Source organism: Rhinoraja longicauda, chromosome 4 (genome assembly GCF_053455715.1).
Source record: "Rhinoraja longicauda isolate Sanriku21f chromosome 4, sRhiLon1.1, whole genome shotgun sequence".
Classification (NCBI taxonomy): domain Eukaryota; kingdom Metazoa; phylum Chordata; class Chondrichthyes; order Rajiformes; family Arhynchobatidae; genus Rhinoraja; species Rhinoraja longicauda.
In genome coordinates this window covers 68,348,790-68,361,577 of record NC_135956.1, presented here as the reverse complement: position 1 = coordinate 68,361,577, position 12,788 = coordinate 68,348,790, and the positions used below count along the sequence as shown (strand labels likewise).

Below are 12,788 nucleotides of genomic sequence, written 5' to 3'. Positions count from 1 at the left end.
GTTGGGACACTCCATGTACATGGATGGGGAGGGAGGGAGGATTTCGGGGACCCCTGCCCTGCTTCAGGTGCGTGGGGTCTTTAGGCAACGTGACGTCAGCCGCCGCACCTCCCACCGTCGGCGAATTGGTCGGTGCCCCTCTCGTTACCCGTTCATCTGTCATCGCGCCCGAGCAACTTTGCGTACTGCGCCTGCGCGGCCCCGGCCCCAACCTCGTGATCATCTTGTCCCAAGTAGGAACAACTAATGGAGGGAATGGGAGGGTTGCCCTCTTCATAACACCACTTTACAATATCATTTGACTTTGTCTCTGCAGTTGTTGTACAAAATGTCACTACATTGCAAAACAAAGCAAAGATAGACACAAAAAACTGGAGAACTCTGGGTCAGGCAGCATTTCTGGAGAAAAGGAATAGGGTACAATTCAACCTGGAGGTTCTTAACATCAAATGTCACTATTCTTTTTCTCCAATTATGCCGCCTGACCCACTGAGTTACTCCAGTTTTTTCGTGCCTTTGGTGCAAACCAGCATCTGCAGTCCCTTCCTACACAAACTATTTCACTACCTTGTCACATGTGCTGAATAATAAACCTAAACCTAATGCAATTTATTGTGTACCCAGCTGTCTGCACTTTTATTATTTTTGTTTTTTACATACTGAACTCTGACTATGGTGCACTACAACTTGGTACATGTGACAATGAACTACCACTGCTTACATATCTGCTGTGCTGCTGCAAGAATTTCATTGTTCTGTTTTGGGACATAACAATAAAACACTCTTGATTAATTTCTGCATTCTTTCCCTTTGTTCCATCTACTAATTGAATTTGGCTTTGAGTATTCATGTATAACATTATCTGATTTGATTGGATAGCAAAATGGCTTGTGCATTTGGCCTGAAATGCTGTGGTGTGCTGTAGAACCTTTTTATGTTCTACATGGGTCACACGATTTTGTAAAACAGTTCTCATTAAGAACATTATCATGTTGCTATTAAGAGTCATCCAATTAGTCGGTCACCACCCTTCTGAGACATGGTTTAAATGAATAGTGTTATTAATAATTTATTGCATTATTTATAATTGTATATTAATTTATGTTAATGTACCTGTAACACTGTAGCAAGTAAGGAATTAATTATTCTGTTTCTGATGCATACCACAATTAAGCACTCGTGCTTTGATTCTCTTGAATGGTGCCCTTTGTTGTGGATTTTCAAAGATTCTGAAAATGGAATCTAGTCCTGCTGTGTTGCCAATTTATTAAGAAAATTGGCTCTTGCCTTGTGGACTTGAATGTGATTGTGGCCTAGACTCGTACCGCACAGAAACTGACCCCACATCTCGAATTGCCCATGCTGACCAACATGCCCCATTAATGCTTGCCCCATATCCCTCTAAATCTTTCCTATCAATGTATCTGTCCAAGTATCTTTTAATTGTTATTGTAGTACCTGCTTCAACCACCTCCTCTGGCAGCTCAAGTCAAGTTTATTTGTCACGTACACATAAATGGGCAGTGAAATGAAAGATTATCCACAGTCCAACAATAAGAACAATAAAAATAAGTAATAACACACACAATCAAACAAAAAGAAACATCCATCACAGTGAGTCTCCTCCAGTCACCTCCTCACTGTGATGGAAGGCCAGAATGTCTTTTCTCTTCCCCTTCCGTCCTCTCCCGCGGTCAGGCTGTTGAAGTTGCCACGTTCCAGCGCAGCGGACCGACCCAAGCCCCGCGATCCGGGGCGGGCGAAGACGCTGCCGCTGCACGTCGGGGCGGTCGTGTCTCCCGACATTGAAGCCCCCGCCGGGCAGAGAAAATCCCACGGCCTATTTCAGGCCGTGCCGGACGGTGAAAGATCCGCAGCGGGACGACCCAAGCCCCCAGATTCGGGGCGGGCGAAGAGGCTGTCGCGGCTGGAGCTCCCGATGTCGGCCCCCATCAGGGGCTGCGAGCTTCCGACGTCCAAGCGGCAGGAGCCTCCACAGGCGAGTCCTAGGTGTTTGGCCGGTGGTAGGCCGCAGCGATAACGGAGACACGACCCAGAAACAAAAGGTTGCGTCTCTGTTCGGAAGAGACAATTTTACATTTACAGTTCCCGTCCCCCCCCCCCCCCCCCCCATAGTACACAACCCCAAAAAACTACATCACATTTACACTACGATCAAGACAAAAAAACAACATAAAAACACAAAGACAGACGGACTGCAGGTAAGCCGCAGCTGCTAGGGCAGCGCAGTGTGAAAAAGTTGCCCCTCGGGTTCTAGTGAATTTTTAAGATCTGTTTTTCAGCTTTCTGATGCATTTTTTTTAACAATGAAAATATCTCATTCTAAAAATTGGTGTTTGATTTGCTTCTGTTAGGTATTTGATAGGCAGCAGCTGTATGATGTTTATCTACTGTGGTCCATTTCTTGAGTAAAAGATAAAAGGTTGGAGGAACTTGGTGGGTCAGGCAGCATCTGAGGAGGCAATGACACCTGACATTTTGGGTCAGGATCTTCAGATTGATAAGCCTGGACTTGAAGCATCTGTCCATTCCATCAGATGCTGCCTGACCTGCTGAGTTCCTCCAGGACTTGTTTTGTAGCTCCAGATTCCACTATTTGCATCTTTTTGCATGGTCCATTACTTGCCTGTCTGCCTTGCTAATTCTGTTCTTGGCCAAGCAACAATAGGGCTCCTTTGTTGCATTTCTTACTACATTTATGCCTTTTCCTTGGATTACAGCATACATTAAAGGCTATGGTTGGATCATGTTGACCTAGGGCAAGGGTTCCCAACCTGGGGTAAATTTACTTCCGGGGGTAAATTTTGCCTACCATTATTGATATTTGTACTTAAAATAATATTGTTTAAAAACAGTATTTTAAAATGTCCCCTTTATTATGGTAGAAGTGTAAACTCAAATTACTGAACAAAACAGGGTGGGGGTAAATTTACTTTCGAAAAGTTGCCAGGGTTAAACGAGATGAAAAAGGTTGGTACCCCTGGCCTAGGGCCTAAAAGGATGTATTACAAACTGTTTCTTCAATTGCTTGCTGTTGCCTGTCCACTGCCATACGTGTCCTGGATTTCAAATCTACCTTGTCCTGCAGTTTAAGGTGAGAGGGAGGAAGACTTGAAATAGAACAGAGGGACCACAATTTCAAGGGTGATGGGTAAATGGAATGAGCTGCCAGTGGAAGCTGTAGAGGAGGATACAAAGGTTTTGGAAGTCATTTGGACAGGTATACAATGTTTGGAGGGATCTGGGCCAGGTATACAATGATTGGAGGGATCTGGGCCAAACACAAGCATTGGGTCTAGTTGGTTAGACATCTTGCTTGGCATAGACACGATGGGCTGAAGGTCTTGTGCTTTATTCAGACTCCTTGGTTTAGATTAAATGGCAAGATTGCAGACACTGGAAATAAATTCACGTGATTTGTCGATTTGTGGAGATGAGTTCTGAAGGATCTTGAACTTGAAACACGAATAGTTCCTCTTCCCATGGATGTTGCTTGGCCTGAATATTTTTCAGCATTTACTATTTATTTTAAATGTAATGGCCTGTTTGCTGATTTGAAATTTACATCAAGTTTAGTACCTATACATCTAGCATATGCAAAATGACACAAAGTGCTAGAGCCGGTACAGTCATGTCCTTTTGTGCATTAACAAAGTATCTGCAGTTCTTTGTTTCTATAACTTGTACATCTTGCTGCTCGTACTAATAGGATTTGTCCCAGTCTGTGGATTGAAGTTGCCACTGATTTTTATTATAACATAAAATAGCACAGGAACGCTGATTGTGCCTAGCATGATGCCAAATTAGACTGATCTCGTCTGCCTGAATCTGATCCAAATCCCTCAGGGGGGTCCCTCGCCTTCAGATGCCTATAAAAAGCTTCTTAAACGCCACTATCTTATCAGCTGCCACCACTAAAAATGGGTTGCAGGACACCAGTTTAAAAAAAAAAAAATTGGCATGCACATCTCTAAGATGCTAACTTGTCCTTTTTGCCTTTGACTTGGCCAATTTCTACTGCAGTAAACTGGCTATTTGAGTTTGCTTGTCCACCCTGTTTCTCTGTGATTTATACAATTAGTCAAATGATTTGCCATTTACAAAATGGTGCCTTTGGTAAATAAAGGGGAGAGAACACTTGGTGAAGAATCTAGATTTATTTTAGTTGATCAGTAATCAGCACATCCTTGCCTTCTGCCCACCAATCACAAGATAAGATTTGTATTCCTGTTACACTTATGGCTGATGATTCCTCCCAGTCCAGTTTTGATTTGCTTGCTGCTGTTCATAAAATGTACAGAAAGAGGACAAGGACCTTTTAACAATTAACTAGATATTGCTTGTTATCATTTGAAAAATGGGTGATGAATTTGTAGGAAGATGCTTATTAGCTCAAAATTGTGACTGTAAAAGTTTCAATTATTGCAGACTTGAAAGAGTTGATTGTATTTTGGAGTGCTGAAGTAATTCAGCAGGTCAGGCAGCATCTCTGAAGGACATGGATAGGTGATGTTTCGGATTGCAAGGGCTCGATCCATAATGTCACCCATCATCCACACTTTCCAGAAATGCTGCCTGACCTGCTGAGTTACTCCAGCACTTTGTCGTCATTCCTCCAGGTGTTTTGTTTTGCTCAAGATGCCAGCATCTGCAGTTTATTTTGCTGTCGTCTCCATGCTTTCTCCTGCTCTTGACTTGTCAAGCACTGGATCCCACCTATCACTTGCTGGCTCTCCCCTCTCCACCAGTCTTGGAACAAGGGTCCACACCTAAAATGTCATTTGTTGTTTTTCCTGCACAGATGCTGAGTTCTTCCATCAGTTAATTTTCATTCTAGCTTCAATACATACTATAATTGCACTCTACGTTAGATTGGTTGATGTTTCAATTTCCTCCCTGGCCTGGTACCTTTTCGGAGAACGGCGGGCTCATTCACCAAAGGCAGTTGTAGGTTCCAGCTGTATGTTAGCTGCCCTCTTTGCAGTGTCCATTCCTCTTGCCACCACTTCTTGGGTCCCCCCCTGCCTGCATCTGTTCACCTGAAACCCTCTGTGGTGACAAGTTCCACGTTAACACATCTTCCCCATGAGAAGTGAATGCTTGTGGCCTGACCTCATGAAGGAAGTGGACTGTGGAAAGTTAAGATTTGCCATTGTCCTCGAGGGCTGTTGTTTAATGTGTAAAAGCCGAGAAAACCACTTCAGCTGGATTTTAAAATCACCAAGCTCAGTTATGATTGTTATCTGTAGTTGCAAACATGCATGCCTTGTATGTTGCACTCTTGCTCAGCTAGTATAACTGTTATTAATTTATTGTACCATTGCATATTTGTTGTGAGCTTCAGCCAGCAAGAACATGACAATTCAACACTCTTGACTCTCCAGGTATTTGCAGAAAATGCATCATGCGCGTGGTATGGAGAATGTGGGACAGATAAAGCTACACAGAAGAGATACAACTGCAAATATGATGGCCCGCCCAAACCATTGCCCAAAGAAGGATATGAACTAATTCAAGTAAGTGGTTGAACCCCTGATATTAGCATCGAATCTGCCCTGAAGATATTTCCAGCCCAAACACTGTAGGGCTCTGCAATACCTCGGCTAAAAGAACCATCCATTAATATCTAATTTATTGAAATATACTTTAGAGGTTGGTGTGATTGGCAGCTCAGTTTAATTTAGATGAAGCATGAAAAAAGGGCCCTTCATCCCACTAAAACCATCCTGACCATCAATCAACATTTCAAAAAGCTGGTATCCCACTTTAGCATCCACTTCCTACAAACTAGGGGTTTAGTTTAGAGATACTATGGTGATTGACAGTGGCCAGTTAAACTACAAACCCGCATGTCTTTGGGATGTAGAAGGAAACTGGGGCCTCCGGGGGTAACCCACAGGGTCTCGGAGAAGGTGCAAACTCCACCCAGACAGCACCCAAGGTCAGGATCGAACCCAGACCTCTCGTGCTGTGAGTCAGCAACTCTATCGCTGTGCCACTGTGCGTTGTCTCTACCCTGTCGATGCCTGTTTACACTATCCTGTTTCCCCTATAATTCTCTCCACCCCTGGATTCTGACTCTCTTAAATACTATGGGGAACTTGCAATGCCCAATGCACCTACCAACCCACATCTATGGGGGGTGGAATGAAACAAAGGGGTCACGGGGAGAACTTGTAAACTGCACACGGGCAACACTGGAGATCTGGACTGAGCCCAGGTCACTAGCATTCTCACAGTAGCCCTGTCTCTGCTGCCAAAGATGCTTTTTCGAAATAAAGTCCCTGTATATGACCCTCCTGCATTTCATTTGTAATCCTATTTTGAAAGGTGACCAGGCTTTTCACTGATCCCCATACATGTGACAATAATAAACCAATAGCAGCATAAATTCTAATTCAAGTAATTTTTATCTTAAAATTTGAATGTTTTTTTTCTGAATCTTGAAAATATTTCATATGCAACTTCCTGGTACGTCAAAGCTAAAACCTGAAGTTTGATTAGCCCTGCCTGTTGCCAGAATCTGGATATTTGTGTATATATTCATTTGGATGCTTTTGTGCCTTACAGGAATTGTGCCCAAATTTTCTCTATGGGGATGTAGATCTCTGCTGTGATGTTCAACAGCTACAAACACTTAAAGACAATATACAGCTGCCACTTCAGTTCCTGTCCAGGTACCCATGTTATGTTCTTTAAAGCTATAAACCAGCCTAAATTCTATATTCTCTGGAGACCTTTCCTCCCTCTGGTGCACCAAACGCTTGTAGTATCTCCAGTAGCTTTGGTAATTCCAAAATGTATTTTAACCACACAATGGGCACAGTGGCGCAGCGGTAGAGTTGCTGTCTTACAGAACTTGCAGCGCCAGAGACCCGGGTTCGATCCTGACTATGGGTTCTGTCTGTACGGAGTTTGTACGTTCTCCCCGTGACAGTGTGTGTTTTCTCAGGGTTCTTCAGTTTCCTCCCACACTCAAGGACTTGCAGGTTTGTGGGTTAATTGACTTGGTATAATCAAATTGTCCCTAATGTGTGTAGGATAGTGTTAATGTGTGGGTATCGCTGGTCGGTGCGGACTCGGTGGGCCGAAGGCCTGCTTCTGTGCTGTATCTCTAAACTAAACTTATTTGTCTTTGCCGTGTGATAAGAGCAGTGGTAAATGTTGCACCCCCTGTCATTGCACATCCTACTAGACAGATGGTGAGGATCTGTCTTGCCCAGATCCATCCTTGTACCTGCCACTGACCACCTTGGATGCTGGTCTGCTTTATAAATAATAATGTGTACTGTAGATGCTGTAGAAGATAGACACAAAGCTGGAATAACAGCGGGTTAGACAGCATCTCTGGAGAAAAGGAATAGGTAACATTTTGGGTCGAGACCCTTCTTCACACCACTTGTCAGCGTAGTAATTTTTCAGTGCAGCAGTGTACCTGCTAGATGAACGGAAATTACACAACCTACTGTGCAATTGAATAGTTACCCATTGGATTTGATGGACATGTGTAGTCTGTATCCAGATCTCCACCCTTCTGCCCTTGAGAAGGTTGTACAGCCATGGTAATATTCCTGCTTGGTCAAAGGATTGAAGAGCACAGGTTGCATTGAATAATCCTTTGTTCCTCAAATTTGAAACATTGAGATGCTTTTAAAGTTTCTTTGGTATCCATGAGATAAGTAATTCTTGATTAGTATGGGTGTCAGGAGTTATGGGGAGAAGGAAGCAGAATGGGGTTGAGAAGGAAAGATAGATCAGCCATGATTGAATGGTGTAGACTTGATGGGCCGAATGGTCTAATTCTGCTCCCCATGCTTAGGAGTATAGTTCTTTTTGAGCTAGCTTTTTTTTAAAAAAGATGTCAAAATGCTTTATGCACATGCTCAAAGTCCAAAACAAATCGCCTTAAAGATAAAAATCTGAGGAGGGAGTCGGGCAGAAGTAAAAAATAACAAGTTTTGTTAGGAGGGGTATGGAGGCTATAAACTAAGGAACGTGAATGGGGTTTAAGATGCTTTGGTTCATACAACTGCATACCAGAACAGATTGGAAGGTAATAGCTTTTGTATTGTCTGACAAAATTGCTCGACAAATTGCTGTGCTGAATGTTTTGAGAAAAGAACTCTGGTATTCCGAGCACTTGTTTTCTTTAAAGCCTGACGCTCAACCTGTCCTTGACGCTTATCTTGCAGGTGCCCATCTTGTTTTCACAACTTCATGACCTTTTACTGTGAACTGACTTGCAGTCCCGGTCAGAGCTTGTTTGTCAATGCCACCAAGTTTGAACCATACATTCAGAATCAAACCAGCATCACAGAAGTGAAATACTACATTGGATCAAGCTTTGCAAATGGTGAGACCTCTCTTAATGCAACATTTGTCATTTGCTGGGGAAGAAACAGCACCAGGGTGGTCAGGAAGATAAGTGTTATCTTCAGTAATCGTCTTTGTCAGTAACTAGTTCCACATAGCACAAGAACAGGCCCTTCAACCCACAATATTGTGCCAAACATGATGCCAAGTTAAATAAACTCTTCTGCCTGCACGTGATCTGTTCCCTGCTTATCTATATGCCTCGTCTAAAACCCTCTTAAACACTGTCACCACCACCATCCCTGGCTGTACATTACAGGCATCCAACACTGTTTTAAAACTTGTCATTCACATCTCCTTTAAACTTTGCTCCTTTCTTCTTAAAGCTATGCCCTTGAGTCTTGGACATTTCCACCCTGTGGAAATTTGTTCTGACTACCCTATCTATGCCTCTCATAATTTTATACTTCTTTGCTATTCTTTCTCAGTTCATGCCCTTCCCCAGAGGATTCTTCCATTACACTCGTACCACATCGCCAAGGCAGAATGGCACCGGGTATTAATTAAACCATGTCTGCAATCTGTACTGATGTGTTTAAACACATTCCTAAATTAAATACTCTTACTAGCATTGCAGTTGCAGCAATAGTGGGTCTGTGGCATCTTTGTCATGTCAGATCATTGTCAGTTTGGGGATTTTGCATTTTGGAGTTCAAGGCTGTGAAATCTATTGCCCAACACATATCCATCCCACTTCAAGACAATAATTGTCATATGCCCCAAACAGAACAATGAAATTCTTACTTGCAGCAGCACAACAGGATATATAAACGTAGTGCTGTGTAAACCACACCCTGTGGGTGTAAAGCCAACAACCCAAATCCACTTGTCAAAGAACCTAGTTGCTTTATAGATGATGAATAACTTGTCAATTCCATATTTTATCTTGAGAGCAGCCAGTACTGATGATGCTGATGGTTATTTCTTCATTCAGCCATGTACAATGCCTGCAAAGATGTTCAGTCTCCTTCAAGTAATGAAAAAGCTCTGGGGCTACTTTGTGGAAAAGATGCAAAGGACTGCAATGCTACCAACTGGATTCAGTACATGAGTACTACACAGAATGCCCAGACTCCCTTCAACATTATTCCCATTTTTGGTGGTAAGCTTAATTTATTTCCACTATTTTGTCTTTGTAGGAAGATGTTATTTGAACACTGACTTCATCCTAGCTTGTCAGTGTAGTATTTCTTCAGTGCAACAGACTTCCTGGATGAAAAATTACAGAAACCACTCTGCAATTGAATAGTTAACCATTGGCTTTGATGTTCAAGAATAAGGGGTAGGCCATTTCGGACTGAGATAGGGAAAAACTTTTTCACCCAGAGAGTTGTGAATCTGGGGAATTCTCTGCCACAGAAAGTAGTTGAGGCCAATTCACTGGATGTTTTCAAAAGAGAGTTTGATTTAGCTCTTGGGGCTAACGGAATCATGGGATATGGGGAGAAAGCAGGAACCGGGTACTGATTTTGGATGATCAGCCATGATCATATTGAATGGCGGTGGCTCGAAGGGCCTAATGGCCTACTCCTACACCTATTTTCTATGTTTCTCTGTTAAATTATAATGAGCAGGAGTAAATGTCAAGTATTGATTGCTCTGAATATCCCATTGAGACTTTGAGTTTGAATTAGCATCGGGTGTGATGTATCTCTAAACTAATAAAATGATTTTAATTTAAACTTGTGATCAAATTGAGTATCTTGATTGGTCATCTTTTGGTGCAACAAAAGAATATTAAGTTGTTAAATGATGTGGTGCTTGAGTATTGACTTAGTTAATGTATTATACCTTTCACAAAACTAACTGCACTTTGCTGCTTGAGACCAACATCTAAATTGAGAGTTATTCCAGTAGTTGGAAAGCTACCATGAGGGAAAATAACATATTTCAGCAGACTCCCATGTGAGGAGGAGAAAAGTTTCAAGAACAAATCTTGAATAGATAAGATAGTGAAATGTATTGTCTAAGCAGAGACCCAAGATTATATTGATTGAGTGTCTGTTCTGTTTGAGGCTAGAGCATAAGACTGATCTTTTCTCAATTGTGTGGTAATTTAATAAGCTTTGCAGCAATTCATCAAGCCTACCCTGATCTTTCAACCTCTTTTATTGCAGATGTTAGACTTTTTTCTCTAACTGTAATGCTTCAATGCCACATTCTGCACTCTAGTATTTTTTTCTCCTTACACGACCTTTTGTTCTTTTGTATGGCTTAATTGTACTTGTGTACAATACAATTTGACTGGATTGCACACAAAGCTTTTCACTGTACACATGACAATAATATGCCAATACGTTGAGAGCATCTCCTTGATTGAAGGTCAGGGTTGGAGCACATTCACCTGAAGTTTCCCTTGGGAACACCATCCTGACTTGGCAGTACAGCTGTACCTTCATTTTGTCTAGTTCCTAAAATTCCTCCTCCAACAGCATTGGGAACAACTTCACTAAATGGACAGCACTGGTTCATCATGAAGACAAATAAGATGAACAATAAAACAGCTGCCTTGTGTGCCATATCTGCATTCTGGCACTCGAAAGAGAAATTGCAGCTTCAAATGTTCAGCTGGTTGGGTAGGATCTGTGGGTAGCTGTACTTTGGGTCTGAGTTTCAATTAGATCTATTAAAGATTTATTAAGCTGAAACTGTATGGCACAGCGGTAGAGTTACTACTGTACAGTGCCAGGAACCCGCGTTTGATCCTGACTACGAGTGCCGACCGTATGGAGTTTGTTTTCTCTGTGACCTTATGCATTTTCACCGGGTGCTCGGGTTTGCAGCCACACTCCAAAGACACGCAGGTTTGTAGGTTGATTGCCTTTGATAAAATTGTAAATTGTCCCTAGTATGTAGGATGGTGCTACCATACGGGGTGATCGCTGGTCAGCGTGGACTCGGAGGACTGAAGGGCCGACTTCCGCACTAGAACTCTAAGCTAATTACAGGTTGTTTCCAGGTTACAAATACCCAACTTGTGTACAACCGGTATATACAAACAAGCTTTTTGCAGACCTGAGGGATAGGTTTGCTGCCTGCTGCAGGCATCTTCTGCTGGGTGGAAACTGTTCGCAACCCTGTTTCCTACGAGAATATGTTCACAGAAGTGGAATCCTGCCATAATCAGGAGATCGAAAAAATAGAAAATAGGTGCAGGAGGAGGCCATTTGGTCCTTCGAGCCAGCACCGCCATTCATTGTGATCATGGCTGATCATCCACAATCAGTAACCTGTGCCCCGCCTTCTCCCCATGTCCCTTGATTCCACTAGCCCCTCGAGCTCTATCTAACTCTCTTTTAAATTCAACCAGTAAATTGGCCTCCACTGGCTTCTGTGGCAGAGAATTCCACAAATTCATAACTCTCTGGGTAAAAAAGTTTTTTTCTCGCTTCAGTATTAAATGGCCTCCCCTTTATTCTTAAACTCTGGCCCCTGGTTCTGGACTCCCCTAACAATGGGAACATTTTTCCTACATCTAGCTTGTCCAGTCCTTTCATAATTTTATACGTCTCTATAAGATCCCCTCTCATCCTAAACTCCAGTGAATACAAGCCCAATCTTTCCTCGTGTGACAGTCCTGCCATCCTGGGGATTAACCTCTTGAAAATACGCTGCACTTCCTCAATAGCAAGGATGTCCTTCCTCAAATTAGAGACCAAAACTGCATATAAAACCCCAGATGTGGTCTCACCAGGGGCATATACAACTGCACAATGACCTCTTTACTCCTGTACTCAAATCCTCTCGTTATGAAGGCCAACATGCCATTAGCTTTCTTCACTGCCTGTTGCACCTGCATGCTTACTTTCAGTGACTGGTGTGCAAGTCTCGTTGCACTTCCCCTTTCCCTAATCTGACACCATTGCGATAATAATCTGCCTCCTTGTTTTTGCCGCCAAAGTGGATAACTCGCATTTCTCTACATAACTTATAAATAAAAGATGAAGTGTAACTTTTTCCAAAGATGCGGCCCTGACCTGAGCACTTTCTGCACTATTATCTGCTAAACCACTGAAACATTTAAATCCACCAAGCTTGAGGATTTGATACAATGTCTTGATTAAAATTCAACGTAAGAAAAATCTGTTCTCCCAGAAAATTAAATCAATTAATAAAAAATCTATCCCAATGGTATTGGTTTATTGTCTTGGGTAGAGATGCAATGAAAAAACCTTTGTGCTCCCATTACCTTGACCTTCAATCAAGGAGCTGCTCTAAATGTTATTATCACATGCACTGAGATATAATGGAAAGCTTTACTATCTGGTCAAATTACATTATACATGGGATATACCAGGTGCAGTCCCTTAAGGTGCAGAAGGGGTGAAACGGTGCAAGAGATGCAAGTATTTGAGAGCAGCGTCAATGGGAAGGGCCTCCGCATGTTAGAAGTA

General features: G+C 42.5%; 1 protein-coding gene across 1 annotated transcript in view; it reads left to right on the top strand.

Annotated features, from left to right (window-relative positions):
* Window positions 1-12,788, top strand: part of npc1 (Niemann-Pick disease, type C1) — a 42,842-nt gene that overhangs the window by 299 nt on the left and 29,755 nt on the right. The window contains exons 2-5 of the mRNA XM_078397969.1: window positions 5,406-5,537; window positions 6,592-6,698; window positions 8,214-8,374; window positions 9,329-9,496. Of these exons, the coding sequence (XP_078254095.1) occupies window positions 5,406-5,537; window positions 6,592-6,698; window positions 8,214-8,374; window positions 9,329-9,496 (568 nt within the window). The remainder of the gene's footprint in view (window positions 1-5,405; window positions 5,538-6,591; window positions 6,699-8,213; window positions 8,375-9,328; window positions 9,497-12,788) is intronic.